This window comes from Chamaea fasciata, unplaced genomic scaffold (assembly GCF_029207755.1).
Source record: "Chamaea fasciata isolate MVZ Bird 193981 ecotype frontalis unplaced genomic scaffold, bChaFas1.0.hap1 SCAF_29, whole genome shotgun sequence".
NCBI lineage: Eukaryota > Metazoa > Chordata > Aves > Passeriformes > Sylviidae > Chamaea > Chamaea fasciata.
The window spans coordinates 4,539,499-4,565,588 of NW_027094114.1; the positions used below are offsets into that span (position 1 = coordinate 4,539,499).

The window sequence follows — 26,090 nt, forward strand, 5'->3', positions numbered from 1 at the left end:
CGGCGTGGGGCTGAGCGGCCAACGAACAAACGGACCCGGGGAAAAACGGCCCCGGGGCTTCAGTTGCTACGGCAGCAGCGGCAGCAGCAGCGGCAGCATCAGCAGAAAAAGCGACTTTTGTCGACTTCCTCCTGCTTTTCCTCTCCCTCTCCCGCAGTCCCGCACCCTCTCCCGATCTCCCTGTTTCGGTGTCCCCGTCCTCTCGCAGTCTCCCTCTCCCCTGCAGGGCCGGGCCATGCCCCCGGCCCGCCCCCGGCCCCGGGCGGGGCTGCCCTGTCCCCGCCCCTGGCCCCGGGCCTCCCGCCGTGGTCTCGCCTCCGCCGGGCTCTGGCTGTCCTGGCGATGGTGGTGCCGGACAAGGATCAGTGCCTGGGGCTGCGGCGGCATCGCCGCCCTTTGCCTCCGCCTGTGCCGAGCCCAGCCCCAGCCCCGGCCCTCGCCCCGGCCCCGGCCCCGGCCCCTCCCGGGCCCCGCGGAGGACACATGCGGCACGGCCGCTCCCGCCGCCTTCTCTGCGGCTTCCCCGGCCCGAGCTCCGCTGCTCGGCAGCGTGGCCGCCGGCCCCGAGCTGCCGCTGTCGCGTTGCCAGGAGCGAACGCCTGGGGATTCCCGGCCCGGGGCGGTTGAGGGGCGCTCGGGGGCTGTTCCTGGCCCCGGGCCGAGAACTGACAGCCACGTCTCGCCGGCAGGGAAGGTGCAGCAGGGCCTTCAGGAGCAGTACCGGCTGGGTTTGCTGCTGGGGCGCGGCACCTTCGGAAGAGTCTTCGCAGGGACGCGGCTCTCGGACGGCGCACCGGTGAACGGCGGGGCTGGCGGCGGGCGCAAGAGGAGGAGGGTGGAGGAGGAAGAGCATGGGGCTGGGCAGCGTGGGCAGCGAGCTCAGCCCGCTGCTCCCCTTGGCTTGCAGGTGGCCATAAAAAGGGTGCCACGGAACCGCGTCCGGCACTGGGGAGAGCTGGTGAGTGAGCGGGGGCCAGCGGGAAAAGCCGGGGCGTGCCGGGCGGGGACGAGCCGAGGCCCGGCAGAGTGGAAGCCGCCAGGATGCCTCGAAGGAGAGCGGGCGTGGGGCCAGCGGAGGGTGCAGAACATCCCGGGCTGGGTGAGGGCTTCCCCACCCCTGGCACGGCCTCAGCCTTACTGACGGCATCATGGTCCTCCCACAGCCCAACGGCACTAGCGCACTGCTGGAGATCGTGCTGCTGGACAGGGTCTCCACTGGCTTCCCTGGTGTCATCCAGCTGCTGAAGTGGCTTGAGCTCCCCAGTGAAATCGTGATGGTGCTGAAGGACCCGGAGCCGTGTCAGGACCTCCAGCATTTCATTCGGGCACGGAGGTTCCTGGCCGAGGAGGTGGCGCGGGAGCTGTTCCGCCAGGTGCTGGAGGCCATGCGGCACTGCACCAGCTGCGGGGTCCTGCACAGAGACATCAAACCAGAGAACGTCCTGGTTGACCTGGCCACCGGGCAGGCCAAATTGATTGATTTTGGCTGTGGCACCTACCTTCAAGACACGGCATACACTCAATTTGCAGGTGAGCCCATGCAAGGATGTGCTCCCAGCTCCTGACATCTCATGGCCCAACATCTCACAGCCCAACCTGGGTGTGGCAGTGGGGATTCTCCCTTTTGCTGCTAGTCATGGCACTGAGACTTCAGGTGAGTTGCTTTTAAGCAGGGGTGGGTTGGGGCCCAGCTTCCAGCCCTGCTGGCAGCCTTTGCCAGCCACTCTGCCCAGGACTGGGGCTGGGGCAGCCAGCCCAACAGAAACACCCGTGGGTGGGGGTATCAGAGAGCGTGGAGTCAGAACCTGTGCATCAGCCAGTTTGGTGTGCAGGTGAGAAAGGGCTTGGACTGCTCCTATGGCCTTCTTTGTCTTGTGTTCATAATGTTATTTGGGGCAATGCAGGCAGGGAGGAGGAAGGCATGGTTTTCCTCCTGCTCTGAGTGGGTTTTTTCTTGTTCTGGCCAGGCCTTTCCAGGGCTTCTGCCACCCTTTTCCTACACCAGTGGTTTCTTTTCCAATGGCAATTTTTCACACAAGTCCCAGGTCCTGGTGGGAAGGCAGCGGGTCACACCATGTGCCACTGGGGCAATCCCCACCTGCCCAGGGATGCTGGGGCCAGGCTCTGGGAGCAGCAGCATCCCCCTGATGAACTCCATCTGTATTCCATAGGAACACCAGCATACAGCCCCCCAGAATGGACCGACTTTGGCTGGTACTATGGCGAGCCAGCTACCATCTGGTCCCTGGGCATGCTCCTGCACCAGATGGTCTGCGGGCAGCACCCTTTCAGGAGTGGCTGGAACATCAGCTGGGGCCAGCTCCTGCTGCCACAACGGCTCTCTCAAGGTGGATCCTCATCTCTGGGCACGGGGGGAATACCAGTGCTGGGAGACAGCAGTTGGCTCGTGAGCATCCTGCTCTGGCAGCTGCTGAGGAGGTGGCACATGTCCTGCTCTCCTGCTCTCCTCCAAAGCAGGGAATTGATGGGAAAGTTTAGGCCCAGCTCTGAGCACATCCAGCATGGCCTGGGCATGGGAATATGGGGCAAAGCAGCCAGGGGCCTTCTCCAACTGACTGGCAGTTTCTGGTTTCTCTTCCCAGAGTGCAAGGATCTCATCAGGTGCTGTTTATCCGTGGATGACATGGAAAGGCCTTCATTAGAAGACCTTTTTGGTGATCCTTGGATGCAGGATATTCATCTGGAGTAGAAGAAGGGAGAGAGCCACAGGCTCATTTTGATGCAGGGCCCTGGTAAGTTCCAGCTGCACACATGCCTTGGCAATCAGAAGCAAAGAAACCCAGACTTTTTTGTGCTGCCTGTGTCACTGCACAGGGGTCATCAGGTGGGCACAGGCAGCCCTTGTGCTGGAGCTGAGCTGCTCTGCCCACCACTGGTGGCTGCCGTGCGAGTTGTTTTGGCTTGTGCTGGTTCACTGACAGCTGGGGCCCTGGGCAGAACACTGACAGCCTGGTCTCACCCCCAGGGAAGGAGAAGGAGCCCCTGGAGAAGCTGGACCAGGTGGGGCTGCTGCTGCTGGAGACAGCGAGGATGACAACAAGGATGACAACCTCTTCCTGAACCTGGCCACCAGCAATTGAAGGTGATGGACTTCAATTCTGGCACCTTCTTCAAAGCCAGGCTCCACAGCCAATTTGCAGATGAGTTCACACACAGGGGGATGCTCCCAGATTTGGGCATTGCACAGCCTGGCCAGGAACCAAAGGTTCCCCCCTTTACTGGGGCTGATGCAACTGATTGTTCAGTGGGCTGCCAAGCTGCTTTTTGGCAGGGCTGGGGGCACGGGCTGGGGTGGTTCTGAAATGGGAGTCGGCTCCTGGCCCTGCCAACAGCCGCCACCCCCCACCATGCCCTGGGCTGGGGCTGGGGCAGCCAGCCTGACACAAACCAACCCCCAAGGTGGGAGCAGAGGTGGGACTCCAGAACCTGTGCTCGGCTGCTTTGCTTTGCCGGCAAGGAAGGACTTGGGCTGCTCCACTCCCTTTGTTTTCTTTGGGATCACCATTATTTTGGAGGGCAGTGTAGGGGGGGAAGAGTGAAAGCATGGGCTTCCCTCACTGGTGGGTGGGTTTTTCCCTAGCATGCAGGGCATGGGGGCTTCCTCAACCTCTGACAGAGATAGGATCTTTTACCTTTTCCCTCTTTTCCCTTTTTTGTCTGTAATCTCTTTTTGTTAATTTGATGATTTTTTATCTAAAGGAAGCCTTCTAGGTGGTGTCCAGTCTTGACTGGGAAGTGCTTGGGACCAGCTGTGGAGTGGATGAAGGAGAAGGCTGGGGATGTGGTTTGGGAGCAGCTTTTCTTCCCGCATCGGATGGCGTGAGGTGTGTCCCCGTCTTGTTGGCACGGGTGGGGTAAGAGCTTTTGGGAGATGGCAGCCAGCACAGGAGCATCCTGCTCTGGGCAGCTGCTGGGGAGGTGGATCTGCCCTGGCTGGCTGCAGGCTGGGCACGTGTCCTGCCCTCCTGCTCTGCTGCCAAAGGCAGCAATGATGGGCAGCTTTGGGCCCCGCTCTGAGCACGGCCAGCATGGCCTGGGCACCGCGGGCGGCTGGGACAAGGGCACAGGAGCCTTCAGCTGACGGGCAGTTTCTGTTTTCTGTCCTTGCAGCCGGGCTCTGCGGATGCTGAGGCTGCTCTGGGCTCTGCCAGGGCTCTGCTGGAGCTCAGCACCGGGCCGGGATCAGCCAAAGAAGAAACGGTGTGACCTGCAGCAGACTTGCCTTGAGCATTTTGGCAATGCAGCTCAAGTTTGCAGAGGGTGCATCTCCAAGGAAAAACATGACACCCCCCCAAAATAAACTTGTTTAATACCTTCTGAAATGAAATCAATCTGGAGTGATGCCAAATGACATTTTTCAGCTTGCTCAAGCTTTAGCTCAGCCCTTCTCTGAACAGTTCTGTCCCCCACCTGCATTTTCCTTCACAACTGCTCCCTATTTTCCCCCAGTGAGTGCCCAGCTAATTGCAGTCTCCATCACACTATTGCCATCCTTGGTGCCCGTCACCATGAGGAAGACCGAGCCCCAGGCTTAGGGACTCATCCTGTCACTGGCTGAGGGGCAGCAATGCCTCAGAGGTCTGGTGGCATTTTAGTGTCATTCAGAGCTGCTCTCTTGCCCTCAGCTCTCCTCACTGCTGAGTTCCCACTCCCTTTTCCTCATCCTTCCAGCAGGATGAGCTCTGTGAAGTCCCGTGAGCCACCCTACTCTTCCTGGCCCACCCACCCACCTCAGTTAGGCTGAAGATGAAGCTTCTTTGTCTCCTCTGGCACACCAGTACAGTCCCCTCTGCGGGGAGCCCAGAGCACAGCACACAGCAGTGCAGTCCGGGCTGGACCAGCTGCCCTCCACCCATGGCTTGGCTGTTTGTGGCAACCAAATGCTCCCTGTTTGCAGCTGTCCCTGCAGGATGGCCCCAGGGCAGAGCCCAGCCGGGCTCCCACTGCATCCCCTGGAGCTTGGGGCAGACAGTGGTGCCAGAGCCGAGGTTCATGGGGAGCAGCCAGAGCTGTGGCCTGCAGTCAGTGTTTGCAAGTGTTGTGTTCTCATCTCCTGCAGCTCGTGGGGAAGACAACGAGTGTTGCCAGGCCAGCAGTGCCCCTCTGTGCAGGGCCAAGGCTGAAGGGCTTTCCCATTTCAGAGGAGCCGGCACTGAGCCTTGGCAGGGCTGGAGCCGGGTCTTGCCTGCTATGCAGGACTCGCTGCCCACCAACCGCCCCCACCCGCCGCGCTCCGTCCTACAGGGACAGAAGGGTCTGTGTGTGCCAGGGGCTCTGGGATGTCTCTGTACCCATGGACAGAAGGGTCTGTGTGTGCCAGGGGCTCTGGGATGTCTCTGTACCCATGGGTAGAATGGTCTGTGTGTGCCAGGGGCTCTGGGATGTCTCTGTATCCGTGGACAGAAGGGTCTGTGTGTGCCAGGGGCTCTGGGATGTCTCTGTACCCATGGGCAGAAGGGTCTGTGTGTGCCAGGGGCTCTGGGATGTCTCTGTACCCATGGACTGAAGGGTCTATCTATACAAGGGATTCCATAACATCTTTGTTCCCTTGGGTATGGAATGAACACAGAGTGAAGGTGTCAGTCATGTTGCTTCTGCACTCCTTCCTTTCCATACAAGACATATCTATGCACACCCCCACATACAGATATTTTAAAAGGATAGGGATGGATAGAGATTTCCCACAGAGCTCTAACTTTGACATAACTCACTTGTAAGCCAGTGGCCAGGGGATTTTTTTTTCCCAGCTCTGTGTGGGTCGGTGTCCAAGAGTTGAGGGGAGCAGCATTCAGAAGCAGTTTCAGGATTTCTAGGCAGGAAATGGAATTGACAACCATCAGTGTAACTCACCCTATTCATTGGGATGGGCTGCTGGTTCCTTAGGAATATGGCTGTTGTGCAGAGCAGGTGCTGCAGCCCTGAGGGCTCTTGGCCAGGCCAGGGGATCTGCCACCTGCTAAGGGCAGCTCTCAGCCTGCCTGGAGATCCTCATGGACCGTGGGGTGAAGTTGGAGGTGGAAGGAGTGACCCCGGCAGGGCAGACTCCTCCTGCTGTGGAAAGGGTGCTGCATGGCCAGGACTGCTCTCAGATTTGTCTTAAAGGAAAGGGAAAGGGCTGTCAGCTTTGCCTGTGTCACTGAGACTCCTGCACTGTCACCCTGGGCATCAGCAGATCTGTCTCAGATCTCCCTCAGAAAGTGCCTCCTCACTCTCCTCTACCTACAGACAGCAGCAGCAGCACCTTGGCTTGCAGCATCTCTGTTGGTCTGAGCTGCCCTTAAGGCCCTGCTGCCAGGGAGATGCCCCTGGGCAGTGGCCTGGGCTGGGAGGGGTGTGCAGGGCTGAGCTCAGCCCCCAGGGCTGGGCTGGGCTCTGGGAGCACTGGCAGGGACAAGGCTTGGATAGAGAGAAACAGCTCCCAGTAGGCACAACTCCAGGTAGTAGAGAGCAAGACAAGCCCTGGATATCCCTTCCTATACAACAACACAGAAAAAAAAAAAGGGAGAGAAAAGTGTTAGGAAATTAATTTTGAAATTACAGCTTACAGATAGTCCAGTTTAGTTTTCAAGAACGGTTTAAGTCCAATCACCCTGAAGTAGAGGGAGGTGTAATGAGCAAAGGGTATCTGTGCAGGACCAGCTGGTCTGATTGCACTGGGGCACAGGCTCTGTTTTCCCTCTGGGCTCCCCAGTGTTCAGGCTGAGAGCAATGCTGAAGATGTGGCAGTAACTAAGCAGCACAAAAATGAACTCAAAAATAAAACTTTACTGAATTTTCTGCAAAACAACAGAAATACTTTTGAGGGAATTCCTAATAAAATAGGATTGAATCAAGGAAATCTGTCACAGCTTCTCAATGTCTTCTTTCAACAGTCCACCATGCCCAGGGTGAAGAAATGTCCAACAGCCGCTCCATCAGCCACTTCCTCCTGCTGGCATTGGCAGACACGCGGCAGCTGCAGCTCCTGCACTTCTGCCTCTTCCTGGGCATCTCCCTGGCTGCCCTCCTGGGCAACGGCCTCGTCATCAGCGCCGTAGCCTGCGGCCACTGAAACTTTAATTTTGAAGAATTAAAGATTTTAGTTTAACCAGATATTGCTGAAGTAAGACAGGTAGACTTCCCTTTTGATAAGCAGAAGCCGGATTTAAGGAACTGATAAATCATGAGGCCTGTCAACTTATGTTTGTATATTCTGACTAATCAATAGGCTTCAAGAAGGACAATGAATTCATAAATCAAATACTCCTGGGAAAACAGGATTCAGTTGTCAAACAACACTAAAAGGTTAAAAAGTCAAAGTGAAGAAGACTCACTTACTTCATCATTTTGAGACCCTGCCCCATAAAAAAGACCACCGCCCCATTTCAAAGAACAAACCACGCATGCTTAATAGCTTTTGGCTAATTACCATACGAAGCGGGGAATGGGATGTACTAAAGTCATGAATATACATTTGTATTTTGGGTATTCAATACTTCTGTACATAAAAAGACCCTGTGATCTTCTGTAGGTGCGCGTGTGTTTGGGAGCTATCCCGCACGCTGCCCGGCGTTGTAATTAAACATACACTTTCTAACTTTAAACTGTTAGAGAGTCTTTTGGATATCGGCATTAGGGCGATATTCATATTTTTTTAATAATTCATTTTGGCGAGCCAGCCAGGAGACGCTCTCTCTCGCCGAGGGGGCCATCGGCGTCTAGGACCCTTTTGGGCGCCCCCCAGGATTTTCTGGGTAGAAGGCTCCTGCGACCCCCCTGACACCCCCGGAGACAGACCAGAGCCTGCTGGAACTATGGACAAAAAGGTGTGTTTAAAAAAAAATAAAATAAAGAACAAATACTGAAGACAGGTACCTTTGAATAGAGGCAGCTTGTAAGTCATAAGAGACGTCTTATGCAAAGCCGAGGCCTGAATGAGTTTTGGAAAAACTCCGCGGAGTATTGTAGATGGTTGTTTTGTTTCCAGGTAAAGAACCTGGTAGTTGGTGGCTGCATCCCGAGTGGAGGGGCAGCAACGGCGGCAGCAGAGCCGCCGGTCTTGGGTCTTGTTGGTTTTAAAGCAGTACTAGCTCCGGTTTCGGCTTGTAGTTTAAAGGTGCACCTTGATAATGCATAATCTGAGGGGCTAGTGCATAATGCATGGTAATGCATAATCTGAGTTTTGAGATGCAAAGGGTCCCGTCTTGAGTCGTGGTCCCGCGCACTGGATGTGTGTGTGTGTATTGCGGACAGACCTGTGTCTGTTTGGTGATCCCGAGGTTTTGTGATTGTGGATCAATTTTGTACCGTTTGTGTTGCGGTTTGTGAAATCTTGTGAAGTAGTCGTTTCAGTTTGTGTAATTTTGGAATGTGCTACTAATCTCTGTAAGTGTTTTTGGAACACGTAAGAGATTTTAAAACCCCCGCTGATTGGCAGAGGGATACCTCTGTCTGAGAAGGCGGAGGGATTTGGGAAGGCTGTGGCGTCTCACGGGAAGGCTGTGTGCTAGCTTTGATCGTTTAACTGATAGTGTGACTTCAATCAGTTTGTCGTTCAGTAGAAAAGCGTCGTGAGTGAATAAGCTGTTTACTGTTTGTAGAGAGAAAAAAAAGAGGAAAAAAAAAAGGAAAAAAAAAGAAAAAGAAAAAGAAGGAAAAAAAAGGGAACAAAACAGGCAAAGAAGGTTTTTTTTCCATCTCTTCGCATCCATGCCTGACATAGCCGGTGATCAAGGGTACTTAGTGTCACCTTGGTAGTCAGACAACAGGCTGAACTCACAGCCTAAGGCTATGTTTCCCAGCTCTTTGTAAAACGTGGAGGGATTTTTGGCGAATGGAAGTTTGCAATTGCCAGAGTGTGTGATAATATCTACGAAGTGTTGTAGTCCTCGGCTTCGACTGCAGAAGAGCGAAGGGGGAGTGTGGGATCGAGCCCCGCCCCCGCTTTCCTGCAGGAGGGTCTGTGCTGTGTCCCAGCCGAAGTCCGTGGATTTTAAGAATGTATTCAGAATCATGGGGGATCTCCCCCCCGCCACCTTGGCTGCTTCCTTTGCGAGCCTAAAACTGTGCCTGACTGATTGGAAAAGTTTTCGTTTGTCTGTTTCTGCTTTTTGTCTGTTTGCTTTAATAAAAAGACGTTTATCCTTTTCTTAACCATAAGTTCTTTTCACAACAGGTAATGCTTCGAGCCTTATTTTGAAAAGAATTCTTTTTTGCTTTTTATGTCTCAAGCCTTGTTTTTATTTTTCCTTTTTTTGCTTTTTAACTGTAATTCTTTCCTCAACAGCTGAAAGTACAGCTAACTTTTTCCTTTTTAAGGTTAACAAACTAGTTTTTGTTTAGTTTTGTTTCTTTGTTTTTTCTCTCTTGTGTTGATTTTGATATATGCCCAGAAATAGGAGGCACAAGAATTGGGAGGCTGGTTCAGAAAAGTTCCCTGCCCAAGGAGGGGCTGCTACTGTAATCAGCAGACTGTGCTTCGTGGTGCAGTCTGTCAAGGCTTGTGGGTCCGATAAAGGTACAGGTGGCTAGTACCTAAGAGTGGAACTATAAGCCTACGCAGCGGTAAAATGTTTGAGTTGCTGGAAAATGGGATTTCAGAGATCTTAAAGAAACCAGTACAAATTCCTAAAGTTGAGTGTGGCCAGCATATTTTTGTACCAGAAGAATACCAAGTGAAACTTAAGAATTAGAATAAGATCAAAAAGCATTAAAAAAAAAAAAAAGAGAGAATTCTTAATAGACACAGGGGCAACATTTTCAGTGCTGAATATGGCCCTAATACCTGTAACCAATGACTATGTTGTGGTAAAAGGAGCGACTGGCCAATCTGAGAGATCTTATTTTTTGCAAACCATTGAAGTATAAATTGGAAAACAATGGGGAATTCATTGATTTTTTTTATATGCCTAAAGCTTCTTCTGCACTTTTGGGAAGAGATCTGCTAGAGCAGCTGGAGACAAAAATAATATTTAAGAATGGGAAAATTATTTTGGAGGTAAAAGATCAACAATATGTAGAGCTGTTAAGCTTGATAATGATAACCAAAGAAATTGAAGTTGCCAATGAAGAAGAGAATTTCAGGAAAATATTAGATCAAGTTTTTCCTGGGGTGTTTGCTTCTGACATACCAAGCAGGGCGAAGAATGCACTGTCAGTATAGGTCAAACTTAAGGAAAGAGGGCAGCCAGTAAAAGTTAAACAATACCCCCTAAAGAAGGAAGACAGAGAAGGGATTAGTCCAATTATTGAAAACATTTGAAGATAGGACTACTAAAAGAGTGTCAGTCTCATTTTAACACTCCTATCTTGCCAGTGAAGAAGCCTAACAGATAATACAAGCTAGTACAAGACTTAAAGGCTGTTAATAAGATAACTGAAGACTTGTATCCAGGAGTTGCTAACCCTTATATATTGTTAACTCGTTTAATCCCTGAACTAACCTGGTTTACTGTTTTAAGTTTGAAAGATGCTGTCTTTTGCCTCCCTCTCCATGAAGCCAGCCAGAAAATCTTTGCATTTGAGTGGGAGAACCCCAAAACTGGACGAAAAACTCAGCTCACATGGTGTGTTTGCCTCAAAAGTACAAAAACTCCCTCACCATATTTGGGGAACAGCTTGCAAAGGATTTGGAGTCTTGGGAACCTCCACCAGGAGAAGGACAGTTGCTCCAGTATGTGGATAGCCTCCTAATAGCCACCCAGACCCAGGAAACATGTGTGGACTGGACGGTAAGCCTCCTAAACTTTTTGGGCCTACAGGGGTATCGGGTGTCCCAGAAGAAAGCCCAAATGGTGAGGCAAACAGTAATTTACCTGGGCTATGAAGTGAGTGCTGGACAGAGAACCTTAGGGCAAGATCGCAAAGAGGCAATATGCCAGACCCCAAAGCCTGAGACAGTGAAAGAACTGAGAACCTTCTCAGGCATCACAGGATGGTGCAGACTGTGGATTTATAATTATGGATTACTTGTTAAACCTCTGTATTCCTTGATCACAGAAGGAAGCAGAGATCTTCAGTGGAACAAAGAAGCAGCTCGAGCCTTCGACCAGCTAAAGAAAGCCCTCATGTCAGCACCAGTCTTGGGACTTCCAGATGTAAGTAGGCCATTCTTTTTGTTTTCTCACGAGAAGCAAGGGATCGCTTTAGGGATACTAGCACAAAACCTGGGCCCGTATCAAAGGGTAGTTGCCTACCTCTCTAAGCAGCTAGATATGGCAGCTAAGGGGTGGCCAGGGTGCCTCAGAGCCATTGCAGCAGTGGCAGTGAACATCCAAGAGGCACGCAAGTTCACCCTGGGCCAGAAGATGACAGTGCTAGTGTCTCACACAGTGTCTACAGTCCTGGAAGCGAAAGGGGGGCATTGGCTCTCCCCACAGAGATTCCTGAAGTACCAAGCTATACTGGTGGAACAGGATGATGTTGAGATTGTGGTAACTAACATTGTGAACCCAGCTTCCTTCCTCAGCGGAAGTATGGGAGAACCAGTGATCCATGATTGCCTGGAGAGCATTGAAGCCACCCACTCCAGTCGCCCGGATCTGAAAGATAGCCTGCTTGAAAATGCCGAAACCTGGTTTACTGATGGGAGCAGCTATGTCATCAGTGGGAAGAGGCATGCTGGGTATGCAGTTACCACAAGCAGAGAGGTAATAGAGTCCAAACCATTACCAACGAACACCTCTGCACAGAAGGCTGAGATAATAGCCTTAATTCGAGCCCTAGAGCTGGCAGAAGGAAAAAGAATTAATATCTTCACAGACTCAAGGTATGCATTTGGAGTTGTGCATGCCCATGGAGCCATTTGGAGAGAGAGAGGACTGTTAAACTCACAAGGGAAGGATATTAAACATGCACAAGAAATATTGAGACTGTTGGAGGCAGTACAATTACCTGAGAAGGTAGCCATCATGCATATCAAAGCACACCAGAAGGTGAGCTCAGAATTGGAAGAAGGGAATATGCTGGCGGATAGAGAGGCAAAAGAAGCAGCAAAAGGTGAGATACCTGATGAGACAATTGAAGCAGCATTAATTCCAGATGGAAAAATTTCTATTGAGGGTAAGCCAATATACAGTAAAAAGGATAAGAAACTCATTAAGGCAGAAAAGGCAAGTTATAACCAGGAGGGATGGGCTGTAACAGAAGAAGGGAAACTTGTAGTACCCTCCTATTTGTTGTGGGCATTAGTACAGAGGGAGCATGAGAAAACACACTGGGGAATAGATGCCCTGTATAACTATTTAAAAGAAAGGATCATGGCCAGGAAATTGCAGGGCACAGTGATACAAGTAATTCGTCAGTGTAGCCTTTGCTTCCAAACTAATCCCAAAAATACTCCAAAGCCTAAAGTGGGACAAATTGGGAAGGGCTGTGGACCTGGGCAACAATGGCATATTGACTTTAGAGAGCTGCCCAGGAAGGGAGGATATCGTTACCTATTGGTGTTAACCGATACCTTTTCAGAATGGCCAGAAGCCTTTCCTGCCAGAACAGCTAAGATCTGAAAGGTAACCAAAGCACTGTTACAAGAAATAATACCGAGGTTTGGAGTTCCAGCCACCATATCCTCAGATAGAGGGCCACACTTTATTTCAAAAATTGTGCAGCAAATAAGTAATCACCTGGGAATAGATTGGGAATTGCATACCCCATACCACCCTCAATCTAGCGGTCAAGTGGAAAAAATGAACCACTTGATTAAACAACAAACTGTGAGATTGGGGCAAGAAGTAAATTTGCCCTGGCCCCAGGCTTTCCCATTGGCATTATTGCAAATTCGGACAAAACCAAGGGCAAAAGAGAAACTAAGCCCTCTTGAAATACTGTATGGAAGGCCATATGCAGTTCAAGAAGGAACAACACCTATGCAAGTAGGGGAAGAGACCCTACATAGGTATATGGAGGCCCTGAATAGACAACTTAGAGAAATTGCGAAATATGTGGTCGGAGCTCAAAACAGAGAATTAGATGGGCCAGTATGTATATGTTAAGTCTTTTGCAGAAAACACCTTGGAACCACAGTGAGAAGGACCATTCCAGGTGCTTCTTACTACCTTCACTGCAATCAAGATCAAAGAACAGAAAGCCTGGATCCATGTCCTGGGTTGAATTACATTCTATCACCATCTTCATGAACTGTTGAAACCAGGTGAGGCAGTGCTCCCTGCCTCCTCCACTCTGGTTTATCTTCTGTTAATGGGCCCATCAGGACCTTTGCTGCACAGCTCACAGATAACCCCCTCCTGGACAACCTCCTGTTAATGGGCCCATCAGGCCTTATCACATGACTCACCATCCCATTGTGGGATGCTCCGCCCAGAGGGAGAAACCAAGCATTCCAGCCTGGATATAAGCTGAGACTCTGAACACCAGAGGGGCGCTTACCCACTGGATTCCCAGAGGACCTGAGCTACCAGACCTTTCTACAGGATCACTGCTTCAGGAAGACCGCCTCATCTGGACTGCTTCCATCACTACGCTCAGGTTGTATTCTGACTCTGTCAGTGGTCTTTTGTATTATTGCATCTATTTTATTTTACTTTCTTTCCTTTTTTCCTATTAAATTGCATCTCTGACTTGGAGCCTCTCATTTGTTTTGCCTTCAAACTACTACATTTTTGGCGCCCAACATGGGGCACGAGGCACTGAGAAAAGTCAGAATTACAATTTTGTATTGAAGAAGACACCTGTTCGCTATGATACTCAACATGCTTACATGTGTCTTATATCTATCTCTCTATATTTTTCCACAACTGGGGTACTATCTGCCTGTCTTAATGCTCCTGCGTAGACCAGGGTATGGTACTAAAATTGCTTTAGTGGTTTATTATGTCCATTGCTTGATAAACTCCGAGGCAATGAACATTATTCAGAATATACACCCACTTTTGTTTTCTTGTTCTGGTCTAGGATGCTACATCTGGGGCCTCAACAATCTCACCCAGCCCCTGTGGGGAGGGGTGAAGAATGATTTTTTCCAGCTTTTCAGGCATGACACAGCAGTTTTTGAAAATATGGAATACCCTCTGGATGCCAAGGACAGCATGATGTTGTTGTTAGTCCTGCTTTGTCTTCTCTGCACAGCCCGCACCATGCTTACAGTACCTAGTGTGATACAGCGTGTTCTGGAGGAAGAGGGAAAAAGAAGCAGAGCAACAGTATCAGTGTCTACACAGAGTGTCACAGAGGCGAAAGGAACCAAAGGCAAGGCAACAGTGTCCTCATCTACACAGACCCTCACAGAGGAGAAAGAAGCCAAAAGTGAGGCAACTGTGTCCACATCTATGCAGACTGTTACGGAGGAGAAAGGGACTAAGGGTGCCATCAGCATCTCCACACAAACCATCACTGAACCGGAACAGCCTAAACCAGTAGCAGTTGCCCCCGTTCAGAAGAAGAAATCAAGGACCAAATCAGTCCGCATAGTGACTGATGAGGATGCAGCAGGACCTTCACAATCAGCAGAAGAGACAGAGCCAGAAATCATCACTCCCTCTCTGTCTCTGGGTGAGCTGCGTGACCTGCGGACGGAATTCACCCGCCAGACCAATGAGTCCATCCTGACCTGGCTGCTCCACATGTGGGACGCTGCAGCCAATGACACCATTCTGGATGGAAGTGAGGCCAGGCAACTGGGATCATTGTTCCGGGATGTGGTCATTGACCAAAAAATTGGGAAAAGCCAAGAACCTCTCAGCCTCTAGCAGCAACTGCTAACAAGTGTAAAGGATAGATACCTTTCTAAAGAAGACCTCCAAGTGCACCAAAGAAAATGGAACACAATAGAACAAGGTATCCAATGCCTGAGGGAATTGGCTGTGTTGGAAATCATTTTTTCAGAAGATGAGAGATTTCCTAAAAACCCAGATGGTGTCCAGTGCACATCACGGATGTGGTTGAGATTTGCACGGCTTGGACCCGAGATGTACTCACGTTACCTGGCAACACTGCAATGGAGGGAAGGTGAGGACAGGGTAGGTGTCTTGGCTAATAAACTAAGAATTTACGAGGACACTGTCACTGCTCCAGTTCGTACCCATGTCTCGTCTGTGGAAACAAGACTGGCTGAGCAAGTCCGGAACTTGATTGAAAAAGGCCATCAGAAACTGAAAAAAGAACTTAAGGAAGAAATTTACCATATCCAACCAGAGCCAATGAGAGTCTCTGCCATTAGGAGCAGGCGCTCCCCAGCCAGGGAGAGAGGATACACACCACGAGGTAACCTCTGGTCTTTTCTTCGGGAGCATGGAGAAGACATGAGGAAGTGGGATGGAAAACCCACCTCCTCCTTAGCAGCCCGGGTGCGTGAACTGAAAAGAGAAACACCTACCACAAAGAGCCCATCTAGAATCAATGTTGCTCCGGTCTCTCGTGCACAGAACTCCAGACGGTACAGGAATGATGATATGACTGATCCTCTTGAAGGAACCTCAGAAACATATTTACAAGAAGAGAGCAATGTATGCCATGACCAGGAATAGGGGGGCCCTGCCTCTAGCCAGGTAGAGGAAAGGGACAATCGGATCTACTGGACTGTGTGGATCCGATGGCCTGGAACATCTGACCCACAAAAATATACAGCTCTGGTTGATACCGGTGCTCAGTGTACTCTGATGCCATCAAGGTATGTGGGAGCGGAACCCATTTCCATTTCTGGGGTGACAGGAGGATCCCAGGAGCTGACTGTACTGAAAGCTGAAGTAAGTCTAACTGGGAAAGAATGGCAGAAACACCCCATTGTGACTGGTCCAGAGGCCCCATGCATTTTGGGCATAGACTATCTCAGAAATGGGTATTTCAAAGACCCAAAAGGATACCGCTGGGTTTTTGGCATAGCTGCCCTAGAGACAGAAGGCATCAGACAACTAAGTACCTTGCCTGGACTCTCAGACAACCCCTCTGCTGTGGGACTACTGAAAGTTGAAGAACAACAGGTGCCGATCTCCTGAGCAACAGTGCACCGTCGGCAATATTGCACCAACAGAGACTCTGTGGTCCCCATCCATAAGATGATTCGTGAGCTGGAGAGCCAAGGGGTGGTAAGCAAGGCTCGTTCACCCTTTAATAGCCCTATATGGCCCGTGCGTAAGTCCAGTGGAGAATGGAGACTGACAGTGGATTACCGTGGCCTGAATGAAGTCACACCACCACTGAGCGCTGCCGTACCAGACATGTTGGAGCTTCAGTATGAGCTGGAATCCAAGGCAGCAAAATGGTATGCGACCATTGATATTGCAAATGCCTTTTTCTCCATTCCTCTGGCAGCAGAATGCAGGCCTCAGTTTGCCTTCACCTGGAGGGGCGTGCAGTACACCTGGAACCGACTGCCCCAGGGGTGGAAGCACAGTCCCACCATTGGCCATGGACTGATCCAGGCTGCACTGGAAAAGGGTGAGGCTCCAGAACACCTGCAATACATTGACGACATTATCGTGTGGGGAAACACTGCAACAGAAGTCTTTGAGAAGGGAGAGAAGATCATTCAGATTCTCCTGAAGGCCGGCTTCGCCATCAAGAGGAGCAAAGTCAAGGGACCTGCTCGAGAGATCCAGTTTCTGGGAGTGAAGTGGCAAGATGGACGGCGTCAGATTCCCACTGAAGTCATCAATAAGATCACTGCAATGTCTCCACCGACCAACAAGAAGGAAACACAAGCTTTCCTAGGTGCCATAGGCTTCTGGAGGATGCACATTCCCGAGTATAGCCAAATCGTGAGCCCTCTCTACCTGGTTACCCGCAAGAAGAACGATTTCCACTGGGGCCCAGAACAGCAGCAAGCTTTCGCCCAGATCAAGCAGGAAATTGCTCATGCAGTAGCCCTTGGCCCAGTCAGGACGGGATCAGAGGTGAAGAATGTGCTTTACTCTGCAGCCGGGAGCCATGGTCTGTCATGGAGCCTTTGGCAGAAGGTGCCGGGTGAGACTTGGGGACGACCACTGGGATTCTGGAGCCGAAGCTACAGAGGATCCGAAGCCAACTACACTCCCACAGAGAAGGAAATCTTAGCCGCCTATGAAGGAGTCCAAGCTGCCTCAGAGGTGATTGGTACTGAAGCACAGCTGCTTCTGGCACCTCGACTACCGGTGCTGGGGAGGATGTTCAAGGGAAAGGTTCCTACCACACATCCCGCCACCGACACCACGTGGAGCAAATGGATCGCCCTGATCACGCAGTGCGCCCGTATTGGAAACCTGAATCGCCCTGGGATTCTGGAAATTATAACAAACTGGCCTGAAGGTGAGACCTTTGGATTATCCTCTGAAGAAGAGGAGGAGCAAGTGACACGGGCCGAGGAAGCCCTGCCATATAACGAACTACCGGAGAGTGAGAGACGATATGCCCTTTTCACCGACGGTTCCTGCCGAATTGTAGGTGCTAACCGGAAATGGAAAGCTGCTGTATGGAGCCCCACACGACGAGTTGCACAAGCTACCGAGGGAGAAGGTGGATCGAGTCAGGTCGCAGAGCTTAAAGCTGTCCAGCTGGCTTTGGATATTGCTGAACGAGAGAAGTGGCCAAGGCTCTATCTCTACACTGACTCATGGATGGTAGCTAATGCTCTGTGGGGATGGCTGGACCGCTGGAGAAAGGCCAACTGGCAGCGCAGAGGGAAACCCATCTGGGCTGCTGAGATTTGGCAGGACATCGCCACCCGAGTAGAAAGGCTGACCGTGAAGGTTCGACACGTGGATGCGCACGTACCCAAGAGTCGGGCTAATGAAGAACATCATAACAACGAGCAGGTGGATCGAGCTGCCAAGGTGAAAGTATCTCAGGTTGATCTAGACTGGCAGCACAAAGGAGAATTATTCCTAGCTCGTTGGGCTCATGATGCCTCTGGTCATCAAGGGAGAGATGCAACATATCGATGGGCTCGTGACCGAGGGGTGGACATTACTATGGACAGCATCTCCCAGGCTATCCATGACTGCGAGACCTGTGCTGCGATCAAACAGGCCAAGCGAGTGAAGCCTCTGTGGTATGGCGGACGATGGTCAAAGTATAGGTATGGGGAAGCCTGGCAAATTGACTACATCACCCTTCCCCAAACCCGCCAAGGCAAGCACTACGTGCTCACCATGGTGGAAGCAACCACTGGATGGCTGGAGACCTACCCTGTGCCTCATGCTACTGCCCGGAACACCATCTTGGGCCTGGAAAAGCAGGTCCTGTGGAGACATGGCACCCCTGAGAGAATTGAGTCAGACAACGGGACTCATTTCAAGAATGGCCTCATAAGCACTTGGGCCAGAGAACACGGAATCGAATGGATATACCATATCCCATACCATGCACCAGCTGCTGGGAAGGTGGAACGCTGCAATGGACTGCTTAAAACTACCCTTAAGGCACTTGGTGAAGGGACCTTCAAAAATTGGGAACAGAACTTAGCAAAGGCCACCTAGATGGTCAATACCCGAGGGTCCATCAATCGAGCTGGTCCTGCCCAGTCTGAATCCTTGCATACAGTGGATGGAGATAGGGTCCCTGTGGTACACATGAGAGGTATGTTAGGAAAGACTGTTTGGATTAATCCCACCTCGGGCAAGGGCAAACCCATACGTGGGGTTGTCTTTGCTCAAGGACCTGGTTACACTTGGTGGGTGATGCAAAAGGATGGGGAAACCCACTGTGTACCACAAGGAGACCTTATTTTAAGTGAGAACTATGTGTAGGATTTCATTATATATATATGTGTGTGTGTGTGTAGTTTAAGGAAGGTATTGATTTGGGATGATGTAGATGGTAATAGAATAAGGGGTGGATAATGTCCTGGGTTGAAGTATAGTCTATCACCATCTTCATGAACTGTTGAAACCAGGTGAGGCAGTGCTCCCTGCCTCCTCCACTCTGGCTTATCTTCTGTTAATGGGCCCATCAGGACCTTTGCTGCACAGCTCACAGATAACCCCCTCCTGGACTACCTCCTGTTAATGGGCCCATCAGGCCTTATCACATGACTCACCATCCCATTGTGAGATGCTCCGCCCAGAGGGAGAAACCAAGCATTCCAGCCTGGATATAAGCTGAGACTCTGAACACCAGAGGGGCGCTTACCCACTGGATTCCCAGAGGACCCAAGCTACCAGACCTTTCTACAGGATCACTGCTTCAGGAAGACCACCTCATCTGGACTGCTTCCATCACTACGCTCAGGTTGTATTCTGACTCTGTCAGTGGTCTTTTGTATTATTGCGTCTATTTTATTTTACTTTCTTTCCTTTTTTCCTATTAAATTGTATCTCTGACTTGGAGCCTCTCATTTGTTTTGCCTTCAAACTACTACAATCCATTACGCCCGAGTGAAGAACGCCCCAGAAGGAATCTGGAAGATCACACCAGGTGATAACGAACTGAAGCTGAAGCTCACTCGGAACTACGAATAGATAGACTAATAGTTATCATGGACATTATGTGGAAAATTGTAATTATTGCAGTAATTCCTGTAACTATAACAAGAATCAACGCAATACCACGTAGGTACAATGTGACCGATATAAACAGGTGTCAAGGGAGAGCTTACGATGCTTACTCTCGTAAGGCTTTAAATAAGATGCTAAAAGTCACGAATGCAAGCTTGTGGGAAAGAAGAAATGTGTGGGGTTGTAAGTATGCATTTGTACAGGACGGGTTCCATGAGGCTTACCACCCACCCATGAGACCCATCCGAATTAGTCCTGAATGCTGTGACAAATACTCGAGTAAATGCCCTCAGTTTAGACTCAAAATAGAAGAGTGTGCAATAAGACCAAAATTGGGCTGATAATTAACCCAAAGTGGTCTTTAAAACAAGTAAAAATGGGAGTACAAGTAAATAACCAGAATGTGCTCCATCTCTCAAGAACTCCTTTATGGACTGGACCACTTGGCTCCAAAAGAGTATGCCTTCTAATTTTAGAAGTAAGAGGGATCTCACCGGATTGCTAGGAACAGGGTTGGGAGTACTAAATACCATAGATTCTGAAGTACTGATGAATAAATTAGCCTCAGTAGGGAATGATTTAGTTCAACTACAGCAACCTTTGCAATCCTCTCTACTTGCACTGGGTAACAATCATTGGAAATTGATCCAAATACTACCAGAATGGGAAAACACAGAAGAGCGAGATCATGAGGCAATAATTAATGCGCTAAGTCCAGCTAGTGAAAACATTTTGCTAGCTCTAGGATGTACTCAAGCACAACTGTGGATGCAATCAGTGGCTGCTGCAGTTATCAGAGAAGGTGGAGAGGGAACATTTCCTGCCAAAAGTTGCAAAATTGTTTGGGACAATGCCTCTGATATGGAGAAGGAGCTTCAGTCTTGGTAGGTGTTAGTCAATTTCACCTATAACCCTGAGACTAGTATAGTGACAGCTTTTGTTTTAACCATACACGATGCCTCAGTGGACCTAATACACCCAATAGTGCCCTTAGGGTTAAACCATGAGGGAGCTGTATTGTACCCTTCTGAACACAGGATGTGGGCACAGAAATTGAAGGAAAATAGCAAACTGTTAATCTAGAACCCTGTACTGCAAGGAGACAACTAGGATATATATGTGAAAAGACATTAGAAAGTGACAAAGACACTTGTTTAGATACAGACCAAAATATTTGTCACTTTGAAACACATCCAGGCAAACAGAAAACTTCATTGGTGTATACAGGACAGGGGTGCGTCTGTCTAAGGACAGCATGCCCCATCATAAGGGTAGATAACCAAATTGCAAAAGAGACGCAATTCAATTTTTGTGTTTGTAATTTTGTTAGGAGATGTGATTTTTCCTATCGAGCACCTGTAGTATCACATCAATATGTAAAGACTAACCTAACCACTGTGGAGAAGATACTGCCTGTGCCCATAAGAATGAATCTGACTCTAGTCACTCAACTGATGAGACATCCTGAATGGAGAGAAATCTTAAAAAAAATTAAGGAAGAGGGGAAAAAGATGTTAATTACAATACACCATGACACAGAGACCATCAAAGGAGTTTTTAAAAGGCTTGAGGAACATGTGTCTCATCGTTGGTGGGATGAGCTTTTTGGGTGGTCTCCGACAGCAACCGGTATACTAAATACCTTAGTCCACCCTATAATTGTGTTACTTATTTTAGTTAGTATAAGTTTAGTTTTATCTGTAGTGATACTTATTTGGAATCGGAGGATGCTACGAAGAGTAACAGCCTTAACTTCACTATCGGAAGCATATGGATTGGTCTTGAGAGACACTAGTTGTACAACTTGGATAGATGAAGAAGACTCTATATATTGAGTAAAATAATTTACTCACTTTAAAGAGGAAGGGGGGAAATGAAACATTAATTTTGAAGAATTAAAGATTTTAGTTTAACCAGATATCACTGAAGTAAGACAGATAGACTTCCCTTTTGATAAGCAGAAGCCGGATTTAAGGAACTGATAAATCATGAGGCCTGTCAACTTATGTTTGTATATTCTGACTAATCAATAGGCTTCAAGAAGGACAATGAATTCATAAATCAAATACTCCTGGGAAAACAGGATTCAGTTGTCAAACAACACTAAAAGGTTAAAAAGTCAAAGTGAAGAAGACTCACTTACTTCATCATTTTGAGACCCTGCCCCATAAAAAAGACCACCGCCCCATTTCAAAGAACAAACCACGCATGCTTAATAGCTTTTGGCTAATTACCATACGAAGCGGGGAATGGGATGTACTAAAGTCATGAATATACATTTGTGTTTAGGGTATTCAATACTTCTGTACATAAAAAGACCCTGTGATCTTCTGTAGATGCGCATGTGTTTGGGAGCTATCCCGCACGCTGCCCGGCGTTGTAATTAAAAATACACTTTCTAACTTCAAACTGTTAGAGAGTCTTTTGTCCGTCATAGTTGGATATCGGTATTAGGGCGATATTCATATTTTTTTAATAATTCATTCCTTGGGCAGAACCCCAGGAAAAACACTCATAACTCGTGGTCTAGACATCCCTGTCTGGTCGAGTGCTGTTCAAGTTATGGTGACGAGGCAAAATCCAGCTCTGATTGCTGTCAGGTTCTCTATGGTTCTGCCGACCCAGAGTGGTTTGTCTTAGCCCTTGGTTTCATGTTGGCTCGTTGTTTTTGGGGGTTTTTTCCGCTCCTTCTGGGCGCTGAGGTCCGTGGGAGTCTTCTTCATTTACATACTGGGTGGAGTCACCGGTTGCCGTGCGGGAGCCACCAGGGCGGGAGCCGGCAGGGCAGGAACAGGTACTCGACGGTGAAGAATACAGTTCTAAAGGAAGAGACTTTGAGGTAAATAGCATTTAACAAATAACAATGGGTATGGGGTAAACAGTATTTAACAAAGCAGACCTTTCAATAGGTACGAGATAATGCGATAAGTAGTCTTTAACGAGAGAAGGCAGGTATGAGGTAAACGGTATTTAACAAAAGAGACCTTTCAATAGGTACAAGACAACAAGGTCACCAGTATTTTAACAGAGAGAAGGCACCTTACAGTCGAAATCTTTAACTGAGTTTAGAAACTTGTATTTTATTTCTTACATTGGAGACATGAAGACAACTGAAGAGAGAGAAAGAGCTCGTGAAGGTATTCTGTGTTTTCATGAGCCCCACACTGGATTTGGGGCTGAGTCCAGGACGCTTAGACATGGAGAGAGGGTTGAAGAAGCTACTCAAGGAGGCAGAAGCAAAACTCCAAGTCCCTTAGAGCATCCCTGGGCCCCACTGAGGGCAGGGAGTGCCAAAGGCTCCCCACGGACTGCTGAGAGCAGATCCTTGAGGCCAGGATTGCAGGGAGCCGCAGGCTGTGAGCAGGGAACTGCAATGCTGAGCAAGGCCTGGGCTGGTTGGAGGGAGCAGAAAGGCCAAGCCCTGAGCCCAGGCCTGGCACAGCAGGGCCTGTCCCTCCCGGGTGGCTTGGGGCTGGTTGTGGGGCAGTGGGATGGGAGGGGCAGTGAGGACAAATGGCACAAAGCTGCAAGCCCTGCCAGCCTCCTCAGGGAGGGGCCGGGCAGGAGCAAAGTGCAGCCCCTGAAAGGAAAGTTCCTTCTGTGGGGCCTCCAGAGGCGCTGGCAGAGCCCAGGGGACAAAGGCCTGGGTGCCTGTGGCCCTGCCAGCCCTGCCCAGCCCTTGGCCATGTATCTTGCAGGCTGTGCCCCCTGTGCGTGCTGCTGCTGTGCCCTGGCCGGCTGCACACGCCCATCTCGCTGTCCCCCCAGCATTTCTCAGCCCAGCATTTCTGTGCCCTCCCTGGGCTCCCTGCACCCAGCGCTGCCGGCTCCTGGCACACAGAGCCAGGCCATGGCCCGGCCTCACGCTGGGACACCTCCTGCACCAAAATTCTGCCCTAGAGGTTTCCTTCTCATCCCAGTGCCAAGGAAAAGTCTGTCTGCTGCTGTTGACAAACAGAGAATAGCTGGTGGGAGATGTGCTGATCAGAAGCTGTTTGGGGTACAATGACCACGAAATTATAGAGTTTTTATATATTCTGTGAAAGAAGGAGGGGCATCAACAAAATTCTGCAGTGGATTTACAGAGGGCAGACTTTGACCTCTTCAGGATGCAGATTTGGGGATTGCCAAATCAAGTACTGACATTTTTAAGGGAAACAGCCCTTAAAAACAAAGGATTCCAAGAAGGATGGACACACTTCAAGAAAGAAATCTTGAAGGAGCAGGAACAGCGTATCCCTCTGCGCCAAAATATGAGCTAGCAAGGAAAATGACAGACCTGCTTGGACATGGGGCTTCAACAGGAACTCATTGGAAAAAAAGGAGGGTTCATTGCTATTGGACAGAGGCGCAGGAAAATCAGGAAATGTTGAAGGATGTTGTTAGGTCATGCAGAAAGAAAACTAGAGAGGTGAAAGCTCAATTATGACTTAACCAGGTTGCTTTTGTAAAGGATAATACAAATGGTTTTATAAATATATTACTGGCAAAAGGAGGTATACAGACAACCTCCATTATTTATTGGATATGGTTGGGGGGGAATATAGTAACTAAATTGAGGGAAGGGCTTAGGTACTTAGCCCTTTCTTTGCCTCCATTTTCAAAAATAAGACACATCCTCAGGACGAGTGTTCTCCTGAGCTGGTAGATGGGCAAAGAGAGACGGACAGCCTGCCTGTAATCCAGGAGGAAGCAGCTGCTGACCTGCTGAGCCACTCAGATGCTCACAGGTGTCCCTGGGACCAGATGGGACCCCACCTAGGGGGATGAGGGAGCTGGTGGATGAGCTCCCCAAGCTGCTCTCCATCATTTCTCATCAGTCCTGGCTCAGCAGGGAGGTCCCAGAGGACTGGAGGTGCCAATGTGAGCCCATCCCCAAGAATGGCTGGCAGGAGGATCTGGGGAACTCCAGGCCTGTCAGCCTGACCTCGGTGCCCAGCAAGGTTATGGAACAGATCACCTTGAGTGCCATCACACGGCACCCACAGGATGGCCGAGGGATCAGACCCAGCCAGCGTGGATTTCAACATCTGCATTGATGATCTGGATGAGGGGATTGAGTCCACCATCAGCAAATTTGCAGATGACACCAAGCTGGGTGTGAGTGTGGATCTGCTGGAGGGTAGGAGGGCTTTGCACAGGGCCCTGGGCAGGCTGGATCCAGGGCCCAAATCCCACAATGGGAGGTTGAACAAGACCAAGGGCCGGGTCCTGCACTTGGGCCACAATAACCCCTGCAGTGCTACAGGCTGGGGACAGAGTGGCTGGACAGTGGCCAGGCAGAAAGGGACTTGAGGGGACTGCTGGACAGCAGGCTGGACATGAGGCAGCAGTGTGCCCAGGTGGCCAAGAAGGCCAATGGCTCCTGGCCTGGATCAGGAATGATGTGGCAAGCAGGAGCAGGGAGGTCATTCTTCTCCTGTACTCGGCACTGGTGAGGCCACACCTTGAGTGCCATGTCCAGTTCTGGGCCCTCAGTTTAGGAAGGACATTGAGGATCTTGAGTGTGTCCCGAGAAGGGCAACAAGGGTGGTGAGGGGCTTGGAACACAAGTCCTGTGAGGAGTTGCTGTGGGAGCTGGGGTTGTTTATCCTGGAGAAGAGGAGGCTCAGGTGAGACAAGGTGGTGTCAGGGCACGGGTTGGACTTGATGATCTCCAAGGTCTTTTCCAACCTTGCTGATTATGTGATTCTCTGAAACCACCCTTGGATCAGTTGCAGGATGAGCTCTGGGCCTCCTCTTCCGAAGGTGCAGCAGCCCAGGTCCCTCAGCTTCTCCTCACAGCCCCAAAGCCCATCCTGTCAGTCTTGCAGAGCCTCTGCAGCCCCTCCTCATTGCCCAGAACAGGGAACCCCACAGCCAGACACAGCAGCCCAGATGTGCCCCCCTGGCCTGTGGTGCCTCTGGCAAGGGAACAGCACCAGGCACTGCAGGAGACTGCAGAGAATTCCTGAAGCACTTGTAGGATGATCCTTCTCCCCAAGGGACATGCCCATGGTGTGATGCTGTTTGCCCCCAACCTGCCCACGGCCACCCTGGGGCTGCTCACGGGGCTTTTCTCTGCTGAGCTTTGGCCTGGGCGTGTTCTGGAGAGAGCCTGGGCAAGGAGCCTGGAGCCCCCAGGCCCTGCTCTGAGGCGTCAGCGCTGCCCCAGCGGTGTCCATGGCCTGTCCTTGCTGCAGCCCCGGCACTGCCACCCCCAGCCCTGTGCCCAATTCCCGAGAGCACTCAGGCCCTACAGCAACACCAGGGCCAGGAGGGCAGCGGGGCAGGGCCACGGGAGCAGCACTGCCAACACCAAGGGCTGCTGCTCCTGGGCACAGCTGCTGTGCCTGCCCTGATCTGCCCCCAGCTCTGCACACAGACATTGCTGCTGCAGCTCCAGAGAAGGGAAAAAACCTCGGGATCTCCAGTGAAAACTCTCCTGGGAGATGCTTTAGTTCCTTTAAAAGCCACTGAGAGCGCAGTTCTTCACTGACACAGTCTGTGGCCACAGAAAACTTAGAGGGAAGGAAAAGAAGAAAGGACACAATGAACATCATTGCTTAGTGAACATCACTGAAAACTAAAACAGAGGAAAAAATCTGACAATCAAACCAACGCTATCAAAGATGACACAATCATTACAAGTTTATTACAAGTGATTTGCAGAAACTGGCCAGCAGT

The 26,090-nt window shown here is 50.3% G+C and overlaps 1 protein-coding gene across 1 annotated transcript; it reads left to right on the top strand.

Moving 5' to 3' along the window:
• Positions 1–235: 235 nt before the first annotated feature.
• LOC136302497 (serine/threonine-protein kinase pim-1-like) lies at positions 236–17,380 on the top strand. Its single transcript, XM_066205971.1, has 8 exons — positions 236–796; positions 908–958; positions 1,164–1,530; positions 2,172–2,348; positions 2,604–2,698; positions 10,761–10,826; positions 11,379–11,623; positions 17,374–17,380. The coding sequence occupies exons 1-8, from the start codon at positions 236–238 to the stop codon at positions 17,378–17,380; spliced, it is 1,569 nt and encodes a 522-aa protein (XP_066062068.1).
• Positions 17,381–26,090: the final 8,710 nt, after the last annotated feature.

Bases quoted from the DNA above. Each gene is read 5' to 3' on its own strand.
- LOC136302497 (XM_066205971.1), top strand. From the start codon at position 236: ATGCCCCCGGCCCGCCCCCGGCCCCGGGCGGGGCTGCCCTGTCCCCGC. The intron at 2,699-10,760 runs CATCTGGAGTAG...TTGGGCCTACAG, and splicing joins ATCCTTGGATGCAGGATATT to GGGTATCGGGTGTCCCAGAA. The intron at 10,827-11,378 runs GTGAGTGCTGGA...CTCTCCCCACAG, and splicing joins TAATTTACCTGGGCTATGAA to AGATTCCTGAAGTACCAAGC.